This window comes from Schistocerca cancellata, chromosome 6 (genome assembly GCF_023864275.1).
Source record: "Schistocerca cancellata isolate TAMUIC-IGC-003103 chromosome 6, iqSchCanc2.1, whole genome shotgun sequence".
NCBI lineage: Eukaryota > Metazoa > Arthropoda > Insecta > Orthoptera > Acrididae > Schistocerca > Schistocerca cancellata.
Window position 1 is genome coordinate 199,884,249 of NC_064631.1, and position 16,945 is coordinate 199,901,193.

At 45.9% G+C, this 16,945-nt stretch overlaps 1 protein-coding gene across 1 annotated transcript in view; it reads left to right on the plus strand.

Moving 5' to 3' along the window:
• The window catches only part of LOC126190822 (venom dipeptidyl peptidase 4-like), a 382,023-nt gene that overhangs the window by 105,664 nt on the left and 259,414 nt on the right, over nucleotides 1-16,945 (plus strand). The window contains exon 5 of the mRNA XM_049931391.1: nucleotides 7,056-7,108. Coding sequence (XP_049787348.1) covers nucleotides 7,056-7,108 — 53 coding nt within the window. The remainder of the gene's footprint in view (nucleotides 1-7,055; nucleotides 7,109-16,945) is intronic.

Genomic DNA, 16,945 nt, shown 5'->3' on the forward strand with positions numbered 1-16,945 from the left:
TTTATCTAAAACTAGGGAGTAAAAGCAGATTAACAATGTCTGCATATTATAATATGAGGATTATATTGATTTGCACGAAAGGGATAATCAAGAAAGGTATGTTAGCAAACGACAAGAGATGTTGCAGGAACAAAGAGAGCAAAAGGAAATAAGTTGTCAAGTGGATAGAGGCAGCCGTTGTAGACAAAGAGTGAATTTCAGTCAAACGGTAATAGGAAAATGAAACAGTATAACGAATGCAACAAAGATATTTGTAAATGTATTTGAGGGAATGTGAGAAAATTTGGTAAGAGAAACAACTGGAAGCAGCATAAGTACGAGGAAGCCGAAAGAGAAGCTTACGTTATATAGGGTGATTCAAAAACACGTTTACAAATTGACATGGCACATCGGGCGTACGACAAGGATCACTAGTCACGTAGGAAACGCGGTCGCACAACGTCACGAGAAGGCGTTGCTACACAAACACGGGCGGAGCGCATAGAGGCCGTCGCCATTCATGCCGTGGTAGCGTTACGAGTAAAATGGCTAGCTACACGTACCACGAAATGGCTGAGATGCATTTGATTTATGGTTCAGTCAACTGCACTGGACGAGAAGCCATGCGACTGTGTCGCGCGAAATATCCCGATAGAAAGGTGCCGTGCCCCACATTATTCGCCACCCCGCATCGCCGATTGTGTGAAATCGCCTCATTCCACGTGCACAAGTTGGATGATGGGCGCCAACGAACAACACTGACAGTGGCGGCAGAAAAGAGCGTTCTCGGAAGGGTGCAGCGTACGCCTTCAACAATTACACGCCTGCGCCACTAATATCCCCCAAACCTGCATCTGGCGCATTGTACACGACGAACATTCTGCATCCGTTTCATTTCCAACGCGCTCAGGCATAGAACCGATTGACTACAAGAAGCGCATGGGATTTGGACGGAGCTTTTCTGCAGGAGTGAATGCGCTGCAGACTGAAGCTTCACTGCTGCCTCATCGGTGTAGAGGCCATTCGCTTTCTCGTTCGAGAGTGTCATGAACGTTCACAACCTGCATACATGGGCGGATTTGAATCCACATGTTACACGTACGCATGGATTAACGACGCAAATTCATCCTTAACGCGCGCGCTGGCATCACCGGAGATTGTTTAGTTGGACCATACATTCTCTGGGACAGACTTGATTGCCGCCCGCGTCTCGTGTTTCTGCGAGAGATTCTGCCAGACATGTTGAATGACGTTCCCATGCCTGTTCGCTGCCGCATTCGATTTCAGCACGACTGGGCCCACGCGCGTTTCAACAGACAGGTGAGGTCACATCTGCAGGCAACCTTTCCCGGCTGCTGTATCGGTCTCGGTCAGCCAGTCGCATGGCCAACACCCGATCTGTCACCAATCGACTTTTTCCTGTAGGGGTATCTGAAGGGCCTTGTGTATGAAACAACTGTTACATCGCCGGAGGACCTGTACTCTGTTCATCATAAGAATAAACCTGATGTAAACATTACGCCATGTTATTCTTCCGCGTTTTCTTGAATCTCATTGGATTTCGTTTCACTCGGAGCGGAAGCCAAGTTCTGACAAGTACAGTCAAGTATATTCATAAGGATTCGTTTTATGCTGTGTGACACGCAGACAGATTGAGCGATAATGTGCGGGACAACAGATTTACCGGCGCATTGGACTTGGACAGGACTGGCCAACCAGCGGTCCAACTAGCCTGCAATGATACGGGCAGTTGCAGTTCAGACGTAAAAAGAGAGGAGCAAATAAACAATAGAGCTTCGAATGTCATTTAATTTTTAAAGAGACTGGAATAATATTCTCCAAAACCACAGCACTACCATGCGCTTCTTAGGTAGCCAGACTGAAAGCATGAAAGGTTCTCGATCTCACTTGACATAGTATTATAATCACAAACAAGAGTGATCAAAATTCCAAAATTACACACAGCATAATTTTTCTGAGTGATCCATGTGTGACGCAAAAGTATGCGGCAGGGATTTCACCGTACTGTTGACTACTGAAGCCATTGAAGGTATTAGCTACAGTCAGTCGTCTGGTAATCTCTTAGCTCCTTTGACAAATACATTTCATTACTGGGGAACTGTCATCTGCTACGTTGATAATGAGTCGATCAACAACAGAATCCACGAAACCACCCAGGCACCGCATTTTTTCCGTGTCTTTCATGACGTACTGTTTGTTCTATGTCCCGCCAGCGTTCGGTAGTGACATGAAAAAGCTGCGTGCGTTAGATCCAGTACGTCTGGCAGCGTAACAGTCTTGTTATTTCTCGGGCCACATTCCTTAACTTGGCTCCAAATCAGTTCTGTTGCGTTCATATTGTAATGGTACCGTGGCAAATGTAAAAATGCAGCATTTGTGAGGTATGCTCGATGCTGTGAAAATGATTGTTTTTCATGTTTCTACGACACGTCTGTTGTATAAAACAATGGAAATAGTCCAAATAAAAATATTTAGTTTTTCATTTTTGCCTTAAAAATTAAATTGTTATGTTTTCTTAATCTAAGCATCCTTTGTTAACAGTCTTTCGTAAAATATCGATAACTGAGAATTTATATTTGAAACGAAAACAGGAATTTCGCGTGCAATATGTAATTAAAAATAAGAAGCTACGGATTATGTTGTACATTTGTGTAGCAACTGTATCAAATACAATCCGTCGGAAAACTTCAAAGCCGATTAACTTTGTAAATTTATGGAAAACATTAAGAACAACTTATTTCCGGGAACTTTTTAACCGTGTTCAACACGCGTGTTTCACTGCGGAACAGAAAGCGGCCTCAGCCTTTTTCGTACTGCGTATTAACAGCGCGACAATCAGAGCACAACAATTCAGAGGCTGTGACTGTACACTGTTTTTGAACTAAAAACTACACAACCAAAGCGTAATTAAGAAAAACGTTGATGAATGTTAATACATTTGAATACTTTAAAAGTTTCATTTAACGTAACTTAGTAATAATGCATCTAATACATAAATAGTACCTACATCCATGAGCGTAAGAACACCAGTGTACGCGTGCTACGACTTTTGACCAATCACCGCGTTTGTGTTTGTTAACGTCAGGTTTATTCTTATGATGAACGGAGTATGGTTGACAGGATTATTACGGCAGCAGGGTGTCTTCGAGATGCACCAGCTGCCACTGAGAAGGTGGGCCATTCAATGCATTTTGGATATCAGGCATGTCTCGATGCATCTGGACAAAACTTTGAGCATCTTCTGTAGTGAGCGCACGTATGCAGCATGTGGCTAAATAACTGCAACGCCATTTAGTAGCCCCATATGGCCTTTGCGCCCACCAGTTGTACGGCAATACATACAGCGAGACCTTCAGAGTGGTACAGATTGCTGTACACACCGATACCTCTAATACCCAGTAGCACGTCCTGTTGCATTGATGCATGCTTGTATTCGTCGTGGCATAGTATCCACAAGTTCATCAAGGCACTGTTGGTCCAGATTGTCCCATTCCTCAACGGCGACGCGGCGTAGATCCTTCAGAGAGACTGGTGGGTCACGTCGTCCTAAACAACCCTTTGCAATCTATCCCAGGCATGTTCGATAGCGTCCATGTCTGGAGAGCATGCTGGCCACTCTAGTCGAGCGAAGGAAGTCATTCACAAGATGTGCACGATGGGGGCGCGAATTGTCGTCCATGAAGGCGAATGCCTCGCCAATATGCTGCTGATATGGTTGCACTACCGGTCGGAGGGTGGCATTCACGTACCGTACAGCCGTTATGCCGCCTTCCATGACCACCAGCGGCGTACGTCAGCCCCACATAATGCCACCCAAAAACATCAGAGAACCTCCACCTTCTGCACTCGGTGGACAGTGTGTCTAAACGTTCAACCTGACCGGGTTGCCTTCAAACACGTCTCCGACGATTGTCTGGTTGAAGGCATATGCAACACTCATCAGTGAAGAGAACGTGATGCCAATCCTGAGCGGTCCATTCGGCATGTTGTTGGGTCCATCTGTACCTCGTTGCATGGTGTCATGGTTGCAGAGATGGACCTCGCCATGGACGTCGGGAGTGAAGTTGCGCATCACACAGCCTGTTGGGCACAGTTTCAGTCGTAACACGACGTCCTGTGCCTGGACGAAAAGCATCATTCATCATAGTGGCGTTGCTGTCATGGTTCCTCCGAGGCATAACCCGTAAGTAGCGGTCATCCACTGCAGTAGTAGCCCTTGGGCGGGCTGAATGAGGCATGTCGTCGACAGTTCCTGTCTCTCTGTATCTCCTTCATGTCCGAACAACATCGCTTTGGTTCTCTCCGAGACGCCTGGACACTTCCCTTGTTGAGAGCCCGTCCTGGCACAAAGTAACAATGCGGACGCGATCGAACCTCGCTATTGACCGTCTAGGCATGGTTGAACTACAGACAACACGAGCCGTGTACGTCACCTCCTTCCTGGTGGAATGACTGGATCTGATCGGCTGTCGGACCCCCTCCGTCTAATAGGCGCTGCTCATGCATGGTTGTTTACATCTTTGGGCTAGTCTGAACATTCAAAGGGACTGTGTCTGTGATAAAATAACCACAGTCCACGGCTATCTTCAGAAGTTCTGGAACTGGGATGATACAAAATTTTTTTTGATGTGTGGGTTAAGGTACCAATGAACACAGTATTTGTACTTATACTCCCAACAGTTTATATGTATAGTCTCCCTTGAACCATGGGGCTTGCCGAGTTGGGGTCGCTTGTGTGCCTCAGTGACACAAACAGCTGTACGGTAAGTGCAGTCACAAGGGACGGGTATCTGCTGAGAGGACACACTAACCTGTGAGGTGTTCCCAAGGAAGGGCATCAGCCTTTTGAGTATTTACAGCGGCAGTAGTGTGAATCATCGATAAATCTGGCTCTGTAACACTAGCCAATGTGACCTTGCTGTGGTGGTACTGAGAATTGTTGATAGCAATGAAATTCTTCCGAGTTCATCAAGATCTACTGTATGGTTTAATGATTTTAGCATCCTCTTGCGTAAAGTATTTCGGAGGTAAAGTATAAGGGGCGTTCAAAAAGAAGCGAGCCGGAGGCATAATTACAGAAACCAGTATCTGTATGTTAGAAGTATTGACACTGGCTGTTGAGACACTTGTCCCATTGTGACACAAGGCAGTGAATGACTGTCTCGTAAAATTTCGGGGGCTGCGATGTTAACCAGTTCTGTACGTACAGCTGGACGTCGTCGTCCGAGGTGAATCGTTTGCTCCTCAGAGACTTTTTAAGGGGACCAAAAATTCATTCCTTCTGATTCACTTCCTACAGCATGGGACAATAGTGAATGCAAGCGTTACTCGCAAACCTTGACTACCCTTCGCCGAGCGATCAAATCAAAACGACCAGGCAATCTCACCTGTGGGGTCATTTTGCTCAATGCAAAGCCTCATACGGCCAACACAGTAGCGGCACTCATTCAGAAATTCAAGTGGGTAGTTCTCGTCTACCCTCCGTACAGTACGGACCTCTCTCCCTGTGATTACGTCACTTTTGGTCCCCTTAAAATGGCTATGAGGGGCAAACGATTCACCTCGGACGACGACGTCCAGCTGTACGTGCGGAACTGGTTAACATCGCAGCCCCGAGAATTTTATGAGACAGCTATTCACCGCCTTATGTCACAGTGGGACAAATGTCTCAACAGCTAGGGTCAATACTTCCAACATGCAGGGACTGGTTTCTGTAATTATGCCTCCGGCTCGTTTCTTTTTGAGTGCCTCTTATAGAACCCGTTCTGATCTCTGGACAGGGACTGCTTAGGATGATGTCAACGGGGCAACAACACTGGAATTCTATGGGTTGGGGTGTGGAATGTTAGATCCCTTAATCAGCTAAGTAGGTTAGAGAATATAAAAAGGGCTATGGGTAAGTTTAAGTTAGGTATAGTGGGAATTAGCAAATTGAGGTGGCAAGAAGAACAGATCGCTTGGTTAGGACAGTACAGGTTTATCAACAAAAAATTAGATAGGGGTGACGCAGGGATAGGCCTAATAATGAATAAGAAAATATGAACAAGCGTACACTACTATGAGCAGCATAGTGAACGCATTATCATAGCCAAAATGGACATGAGAGCCAACACCTGCCACAGCAGTGCAAGTTTATGTACCAACTAGATCCGCAGATGATGAAGAGATTGAAAGAAAGTATGATGAGGTAAAGGTAATTGACAGTGTTAGACAAGATATAGTCAATGGTGATGGGTGACTGGCATCCAGCAGTAGGAAAGGGAAGAGAAGGAGAAATAATAGTAGAATATGGATTGGGGAAAAGGAATGAAAGGAGAAGCCGCCTGGTAGAGTGTACCACAGGTCATAATTTGATCAACCGATAACGCTTGGTTTAAGAATCAGAAAGAATGTTGCAGACCTGGCAGAGTCCTGGGGCCACTGGAAAGGTGGAGATAAAGATAAGACGGAGATTCAGAAAAAACATTTTATACTTTAAGAGATTAGCAGGACATACGTGTAAATTGACCAAACTAAAACTGAGTGTAAGAGAAAGGAATGGATTAGAAAAATAGGTATCTTTGAGTGATGACATAGGGAAGGCAGCAAAAGATGAGATAGGTAAAACGACAAGGCCTATTATAAATCCTCAGGAGATATTGAATTTGACTGACAAAAGCGGAAAGTATGAAAATGCTGCAAATGAAGAAGGCGAACGTGAATAAGACGTCTAAAAATGAGACTGAAGCAAAGCGTAGTAGGAATGGCTACACGAGAATTGCAAGGTTATAGAAGAAAAGACAAAAGAAATACAATTCACAAAAGAAGGATGGCTCGTGACGTGAGACTAAAGAAAATTTCTGCATTGGTGACTACTTAAGATGGATAGGTCTCTTGACAACAAAGTTTATCTTCAGTACTATTGATGAGATGAATATTCCAATAGTTATGAGAATTGTTTAGCAAATAACCGTTCAGTAAAACTGTTAGTGTCTGTTGCATATTCATTTCAGTGCTCATAACTATTATTTTATTTTTCAAAAGATCCTATTAACACAGAATTCCTTCTCTTTCAGATATTCCAGCATGCAGGCAGTGCACGTTATTTGGCGTATACAATGTCCAAAAAGTAAGTGGAATAGATATAACCCGTACTCTTTTTTTTTTCATTAAAGGGAATGGTAACATGCAACAGTTGAAGTTGCATGAAGCCGAGAATTAAGTCATTTACACATTTTCTCAACTGCAACCTTACGTGGCTCTTGTGAGGAAACCCATAAGACATTAGGACATATGCTTGTATCCAGATTGGACTCTGTTCGCAAATGCCAATACGGAATGAAAGGAAGCTGGCCGAAAATGTGATATATATATATATATATATATATATATATATATATATATATATATATATATATATATATATATGGTTCAAATGGCTCTGAGCACTATGGGACTCAACTGCTGAGGTCATTAGTCCCCTAGTCCAACCAAAATATCTCTGGAATAATAACAGCTATTGGAAAACGACTTTCACCGGTATCAATGTAGGGCTGGGGCCCATGAATGTACATATTTGGAAACATTCTAAAACGAAAGCATATGTGTTTTTTAACACAAACTTATGTTTTTTTTAAATGGACCTCCTATATTTTTTCTTCAGAAATCCATAGCATGACAAAGCACATACACAATGGCGTTGATTGCATCGCAATACTCCCATTACATCCCGAGATATTGAGACGCGAAGTTGACGCTTGAAACACCCGACATGCGCTGTTAGCGCACGTCCTGAGGCTCAGGCGTGAACCCCATGCTGCTCGTAATCGCGATGTGATTGACATGTGTAATCACACCTCCATACTTATCAAGAGGTCCGAAACGAATAATACGGTCTGCTGCCATCAACTCTCATAAGTACATAATGGTTTCCCTATTGCACGTTTTATATATCTACGTACAAAATATGAACCAGTACCGATCGGTGTACACCCGTCAGGTTGTCTTATTTATCCTGCACGCCCAAAATAAGGTTTATCTAATGCGTTATATGACCCATTGTGCCTGTCGCGCAGGGCCTGGCTCTACCTAGTCAAGTGTCCAACGTAGTTCCCACTACTGCCACAGTTACCACTTCGCCCATGCAAACTCCTGTACTCCACCACCCTCCGAGCATCCCATTTGTTATTGCTTTGGCGTTCAGTACACCGCTTGCCAGTGTAGTCGTGCATCAGAGTAATCTAGTGATGGCGCGGAGTTAGTACACATTGTGAATAAACGTTGTGTTGTGGAACTTATACTGTACAGTATAATGTACACACATGAAGATATTGTAGAAATGCTGCTGATCTATGGAGAATGTATGTTGACGGGAAATACGTTATGAGATTGCTTGTTTGTTGATAGTACTGTTAGCGAACATTATGATTATTAAGTTAATATGTCTGTTTTCTACCCTACTCTACATACCTGTACTGTACCCTGTTGTTAGGTGGACGAAATGCTGTTCAGGCAGAACGACTGTACAGAAGACGATTCCCTGACAAGCCATCGCCTTCGCGCCGGATGTTTGGTCGTCTCACATCTCGTCTACGTGAAACGGGAAGCTTAAATCCAAGACCTCGACATCGTCCTAGAACACGCACAGATGAACGTGCTGAAGTTGCTGTGCTCGCTGCCATAGCTGTGAATCCTCAAATCAGCACACGTCAAATTGAACGTGAAGTTGGTGTGTCGAAATCAAGTGCACAGCGTATTCTTAAACGTCATAAATTTCGTCTTTACCATGTTCATTTACACCAGGATCTTCATGGAAATGACTTCCGCAATAGGGTAACATTTTATCGGTGGGCTCAGCAAAAACTTCTGACTAATCCAAATTTTTTTGCAGATGTTCTCTTTATCGACGAGGCATCATTCTCCAACAAAGGAATTGTCAATATGAGGAATATGCATTATTGGTCCGCAGACAATACAAAATGGATCCGTCAGGTAGAGCATCAACGTCCGTGGAAAGTTAATGTTTGGTGTGGGATTATTGGAGATACCATTATCGGACCTTTCTTTATAAATGCATCCAAAATGGCAGACAATACTCCAGATTTATACGACACAATCTTCCTGTTCTCTTGGACACTGTACCTCTGAACCGGAGAATGGTCATGTGGTATCAGCATGACGGATGCCCTGCACATAACGCCTTACGAGCACGACGACTTTAAAACCGTAAGTTCCCTGGTAGGTGGATTGGACGAGGTGGCCCAGTTAGGTGGCCTGCCCGATCTCCGGACCTTACACCGCTGGATTATTTTCTTTGGGGAGCAGTGAAGGATACTGTTTACCAACATGAACCAACAACACCAGAGGACATGAAGCAACGCATTGTTGATGCTTGTACAGCCATCAAAGAGGAAACAGTAGCACGAAGTAGGGCATCCTTCATCCCCAGAGTGACCCTATGTATGCAAGCCAATGGACATCACTTTGAGCATGAGATGTGAACGTTATGTTTAGTATGTAGTGCTGGTATCACAGTGGAAGTTTCTACAAAGGGCCATTTTACCCAGTGATGTTTGCAACAATTTGTCATTTAACGCATTAGATGAACATAACATTGATAATTATGTGATAATAAAACTAATTGGTTAAACATGTTTACATTCATCTTCTATGTCCTACCTGAACTTCCCAAATCAAAACATTTTTACCTAAAGAACGGTAAAACTTTTAGTCCACTTGCTCGTTTCACTAAAACCATCAACATGAATTTTACTATTACGAGTGAATGATTAACTGTCACTTGCGCTAGATCTACAGTAAAGTAAAGTTTTAACGTTGACCGGCATTACCTTTTTAGTAACGGATTAACGATAAGCGAAGTTAACTTTGTGACTAACATTGCGGTACACAGATATGTTACAGAACCGCATCACCCCTAGCCTATGGGATAAATACCTGCTGGAATGTACGACGTTAATGTAGGATGGCAGCAGACCGTATTATTCGTTTCGGACCTCTTGATAAGTATGGAAGTGTGATTACGCATGTCAATCACATCGCGATTACGGGCAGCATGGGGTTCACGCCTGAGCCTCAGGACGTGCGCTAGCAGCGCATGTCGGGTGTTTCAAGCGTCAATTTCGCGTCTTAGTATCTCAGGATGTAATGGGAATATTGCGATGCAATCAATGCCATTGTGTATGTGCTTTGTCATGCTATGGATTTCTGAAGAAAAAATATAGGAGGTCCATTTAAAAAAACACAAGTTTGTGTTAAAAAACACATATGCTTTCGTTTTAGAATGTTTCCAAATATGTACGTTCATGGGCCCCAGCCTTACATTGATACTGGTGAAAGTCGTTTTCCAATAGCTGTTATTGTTCCAGAGATATTTTGGGTGGACAAGATAGCTGGGACACCCTGTATATATTTTGGTCATCAGTCTTCTGACTCTTCGCCTCAGAGTAGCACTTGCAACCTGACGTCCTCAATTGCTTGCTGGATGTATTCCAATATCTGTCTTCCTCTACAGTTTTTGCCCTCAACAGTTCCCTCTAGTACAATGGAAGTCATTCCCTGATGTCTTAATCGATGTCTTATCATTCCGTTCCTTCTCCTTTTCAGTATTTTCCACATATTCGTTTCCTCTCCGATTCTGCGCAGAACCTCCTCATACCTTACCTTATCAGTCCACCTAATTTTCAACATTCGCCTGTAGCACCACATCTCAAATGCTTCGATTCTCTACTGTTCCGGTTTTCCCACAGTCCATGTTCCACTACCATACAATGCTGTGCTTCAGACGTACATTCTCAGAAATTTCTTCCTCAAATTAAGGCCTATGTTTGATACTAGTAGACTTCTCTTGGCCAGGAATTCCCTTTTTGCCAGGGCCAATCTGCTTTTGATGTCCTCCATGCTCCATCCGTCACTGGTTATTTTGGTGCCTAGGTAGCAGTATTCCTTAACTTCATCTACACTCCTGGAAATTGAAATAGGAACACCATGAATTCATTGTCCCAGGAAGGGGAACTTTATTGACACATTCCTGGGGTCAGATACATCACATGATCACACTGACAGAACCACAGGCACATAGACACAGGCAACAGAGCATGCACAATGTCGGCACTAGTACAGTGTATATCCACCTTTCGCAGCAATGCAGGCTGCTATTCTGCCATGGAGACGATCGTAGAGATGCTGGATGTAGTCCTGTGGAACGGCTTGCCATGCCATTTCCACCTGGCGCCTCAGTTGGACCAGCGTTCGTGCTGGACGTGCAGACCGCGTGAGACGACGCTTCATCCAGTCCCAAACATGCTCAATGGGGGACAGATCCGGAGATCTTGCTGGCCAGGGTAGTTGACTTACACCTTCTAGAGCACGTTGAATGGCACGGGATACATGCGGACGTGCATTGTCCTGTTGGAACAGCAAGTTCCCTTGCCGGTCTAGGAATGGTAGAACGATGGGTTCGATGACGGTTTGGATGTACCGTGCACTATTCAGTGTCCCCTCGACGATCACCAGTGGTGTACGGCCAGTGTAGGAGATCGCTCCCCACACCATGATGCCGGGTGTTGGCCCTGTGTGCCTCGGTCGTATGCAGTCCTGATTGTGGCGCTCACCTGCACGGCGCCAAACACGCATACGACCATCATTGGCACCAAGGCAGAAGCGACTCTCATCGCTGAAGACGACACGTCTCCATTCGTCCCTCCATTCACGCCTGTCGCGACACCACTGGAGGCGGGCTGCACGATGTTGGGGCGTGAGCGGAAGACGGCCTAACGGTGTGCGGGACTGTAGCCCAGCTTCATGGAGACGGTTGCGAATGGTCCTCGCCGATACCCCAGGAGCAACAGTGTCCCTAATTTGCTGGGAAGTGGCGGTGCGGTCCCCTACGGCACTGCGTCGGATCCTACGGTCTTGGCGTGCATCCGTGCGTCGCTGCGGTCCGGTCCCAGGTCGACGGGCACGTGCACCTTCCGCCGACCACTGGCGACAACATCGATGTACTGTGGAGACCTCACGCCCCACGTGTTGAACAATTCGGCGGTACGTCCACCCGGCCTCCCGCATGCCCACCATACGCCCTCGCTCAAAGTCCGTCAACTGCACATACGGTTCACGTCCACGCTGTCGCGGCATGCTACCAGTGTTAAAGACTGCGATGGAGCTCCGTATGCCACGGCAAACTGGCTGACACTGACGGCGGCGGTGCACAAATGCTGCGCAGCTAGCGCCATTCGACGGCCAACACCGCGGTTCCTGGTGTGTGCGCTGTGTCGTGCGTGTGATCATTGCTTGTACAGCCCTCTCGCAGTGTCCGGAGCAAGTATGGTGGGTCTGACACACCGGTGTCAATGTGTTCTTTTTTCCATTTTGAGGAGTGTACTTCGTGAGCATCCATCCTGATGTTAAGTTTCTCGCTGTTCTCATTTCTGCTACTTCTCAGTCCTCTCGTCTTTCTTCGATTTACACTCAATCCATATTCTTTACTCATTAGATTGTTCATTCCATTCAGCACATCATGTAATTCTTCTTCAATTTCACAGAGGACAGCCCAGTCATCAGCGCATCGTATCATTGATATCCTTTCTAAAACTAAACTCCGTCCGAACAGGCCTTGGAAGGCCCAACGGTACCGACCGGCCGCCGTGTCATCCTCAGACCACAGACGTCCCTGGATGCGGATATGGACGGGTATGTGGTCAGCACACCGCTCTGGCCCTCTGTCAGTTTATGAGACCGGAGCCGCTACTTCTCTATCAAGTAGCTCCTCAGTTTGCCTCACAAGGGCTGAGTGCATCCCGATTACCAACAGCACTCGGTAGACCGGATGGTCATCCATCCAAGTGCTAGCCCAGCCCGACGGCGCTTAACTTCGATGATCTGACGGGAACCGTTGTTACCACTGCGGGCAAGGCCGTTGGCTTGATATCTTTTCACCTTGAATTTTTATTCCACTCCTGAACCTTTCTGTTATTTCCATCATTGTTTCTTCGACATACAGATTGAACAGTAGAGGCGAAAGACTACATCCCTGTCTTGCACCCTTTTTAATCCGAGCGCTCCGTTCTTGGTCGTCCACTCTTACTATTCCTTCTTGGCTCTTGTACATATTGTGTATTACCCGTCTCTCCCTATAGCTTACCCCTGTTTTTCTCAGAATTTTGAACATCTTAAACCATTTTACATTGTCGAACATTTTTTCCAGATCAGCAAATCCTATGAACATGTCTTGATTTTTCTTTAGTCTTGCTTCAATTATCAACCACAACGTAAGAATTGCCACGCTGGTACCTTTACCTTTTCTTAAACCAAACTGATCGTCATCTACCACATCCTAAATTATCTTTGCCATACTTCTGTATATTATTCTTGTCAGCAACTTGGATGCATGAGCTGTTAAGCTGATTGTGCGATAATTCTCGCACGTGTTAGCTCTTGCAGTCCTCGGAATTGAGGATGGCATTTTTCCGAAAGTCAGATAGTATGTCGCCAGGCTCATACACTCTACACAGTAACTTGACTAGTCACTTTGTTGCCACTTCTCCCAATGATTTTAGAAATTGTGATGGAATGAAAACCGTCCCTTTTGCCTTATTTGGTCATAAGTCCTCCAAATCTCTTTTAAATTCTGATTCTAATACTGGATCCTCTAAATCGTCTCCTGTTTCTTCTTCTGTCACATCAGACAGTTCTTCCCCTCATAGAGGCCTTCAACTTACTCTTTCCATCTATCCGCTCTCTCCTCTGCATTTCACAGTGGAGTTCCGTTTGCACTCTTAATGTTACCATCCTTCCTTTTTATGTCACTGAAGCTTGTTTTGACTTTCCTGTATGCAGAGTCAGTTGTTCCGACAGTCATTTCTTTTCCGATTTCTTCACATTTTTCACGCAGACATTTCGTCTTAGCTTCCCTGCATTCCCTGTTTAGTTCATTCCTCAATGACTTGTATTTCTGTATTCCTGAATTTCCCTGAACGGTTTTGTATTTCCTTCTCTCATCGATCAACTGAAGTATTTCTTCTCTTACCCATCGTTTCTTCGCAGTTATCATCTTTGTACCTACGTATTTCTTTCCATCTTCTGTGATTGCCCTTTTTAGACATGTCCATTCCTCTTCAAGGTTACTGCCGACAGAGCTATTCCTTAGTGCTGTAGCTTCAAGCGTGTCTCGTCATCCATTAGCATTTACGTATGCAACTTTTTTGCGTATTAATTTTTCCTGACTAATCTCTTAAACTTCAAGCTACTGTTCAGCACTACTACATTGTGATCTAAGCCTATATCTGCTCCTTGGCATGCCTAACAATCCAGTATCTGACTTCGGAATCTCTGTCTGACCATGATATAATGGAACAGAAGTCTTCCTGTACCACCCGGTCTTTTCCAAGTGTGCATCCTGCTGTTGTGATTCTTGAACAGAGTATTCGCTATTACAAGCTGAAATTTATTACAAGACTCAGTTAGTCTTTCTCCTCTCTCATTCCTTGGCCCGAGCCCATATTCTACTGCAACCTTTTCTTCTACTCCTTCCCCTACAACTGCATTCCAGTCATTCCTTTATGTTCTGTATTATCCTTGCAATATCCTCATATACTTTATCTGTCCCTTCATCTTCAGCAGTCGGCATGTATACCTGAACTATTTTTGTCGCCGTTGGATTGCTGTCGATTCTGACAATAACAACCCTATCACTGAACTGTTCACTGTAACACACTCTTTGCCCTACCTTTCTATTCATAACGAATCCTACTCCTGTGATACCATTTTCTGCTGTTGTTGATATTACCCCATACTCATCTGATCGGAAATCCTTGTCTCCTTCTCAAAAAAATGGTTCAAATGGCTCTGAGCACTATGGGACTTAACATCTGAGGTCATCAGTCCCCTAGAACTTAGAACTACTTAAACCTAACTAACCTAAGGACATCACACACATCCATGCCCGTGGCAGGATTCGAACCTGCGACTGTAGCGGTCGCGCGGTTCCAGACGTCTCCTTTTCATTTCACTCCACTGACCCCTACTATATCTAGACTGAGTCTTTGCATTTCCCTTTTGAAATTTTCTAGCTTCCCTACCACATTCAAGCATCTGACGCTCCACCCCCCGAGTCGGTGGACGTTATCCTATCGTTATTATTTACTCTTTTTCTCATGATCACCTCCCCCTTTGGCAGTCCCGTCCCGGAGATCCAAATGCGGGGCTATTCCGAAATCTTTTGCCCATGTGGAGATCATCATGACACTTTCTCAGTTGCAGGCCACGTGTCCTGTGGATATATATGATGTGTCTTTAATGCAGTAGTCTTCATTGCCTTCTGCATCCTCATGCCGTTGATCGTTGTTGCTTCTTCCGCCTTTAGGGGCAGTTTCCCACCCCAAGGAACACAGAGTGCTCTGAACCTCTTTCCACTTCTCTGCCCCCTTTCACAAGGCCGTTGGGAGAATAAGGGTGACTTCTTATATCGGAATCAAGTAGTGGCGGTTTTGAACCCGGAACCAAGGACGTTTTCATTACTACACTCCTGGAAATTGAAATAAGAACACCGTGAATTCATTGTCCCAGGAAGGGGAAACTTTATTGACACATTCCTGGGGTCAGATACATCACATGATCACACTGACAGAACCACAGGCACATAGACACAGGCAACAGAGCATGCACAATGTCGGCACTAGTACAGTGTATATCCACCTTTCGCAGCAATGCAGGCTGCTATTCTCCCATGGAGACGATCGTAGAGATGCTGGATGTAGTCCTGTGGAACGGCTTGCCATGCCATTTCCACCTGGCGCCTCAGTTGGATCAGCGTTCGTGCTGGACGTGCAGACCGCGTGAGACGACGCTTCATCCAGTCCCAAACATGCTCAATGGGGGACAGATCCGGAGATCTTGCTGGCCAGGGTAGTTGACTTACACCTTCTAGAGCACGTTGGGTGGCACGGGATACATGCGGACGTGCATTGTCCTGTTGGAACAGCAAGTTCCCTTGCCGGTCTAGGAATGGTAGAACGATGGGTTCGATGACGGTTTGGATGTACCGTGCACTATTCAGTGTCCCCTCGACGATCACCAGTGGTGTACGGCCAGTGTAGGAGATCGCTCCCCACACCATGATGCCGGGTGTTGGCCCTGTGTGCCTCGGTCGTATGCAGTCCTGATTGTGGCGCTCACCTGCACGGCGCCAAACACGCATACGACCATCATTGGCACCAAGGCAGAAGCGACTCTCATCGCTGAAGACGACACGTCTCCATTCGTCCCTCCATTCACGCCTGTCGCGACACCACTGGAGGCGGGCTGCACGATGTTGGGGCGTGAGCGGAAGACGGCCTAACGGTGTGCGGGACTGTAGCCCAGCTTCATGGAGACGGTTGCGAATGGTCCTCGCCGATACCCCAGGAGCAACAGTGTCCCTAATTTGCTGGGAAGTGGCGGTGCGGCCCCTACGGCACTGCGTAGGATCCTACGGTCTTGGCATGCATCCGTGCGTCGCTGCGGTCCGGTCCCAGGTCGACGGGCACGTGCACCTTCCGCCGACCACTGGCGACAACATCGATGTACTGTGGAGACCTCACGCCCCACGTGTTGAGCAATTCGGCGGTACGTCCACCCGGCCTCCCGCATGCCCACTATACGCCCTCGCTCAAAGTCCGTCAACTGCACATACGGTTCACGTCCACGCTGTCGCGGCATGCTACCAGTGTTAAAGACTGCGATGGAGCTCCGTATGCCACGGCAAACTGGCTGACACTGACGGCGGCGGTGCACAAATGCTGCGCAGCTAGCGCCATTCGACGGCCAACACCGCGGTTCCTGGTGTGTCCGCTGTGCCGTGCGTGTGATCATTGCTTGTACAGCCCTCTCGCAGTGTCCGGAGCAAGTATGGTGGGTCTGACACACCGGTGTCAATGTGTTCTTTTTTCCATTTCCAGCAGTGTAACTAAAG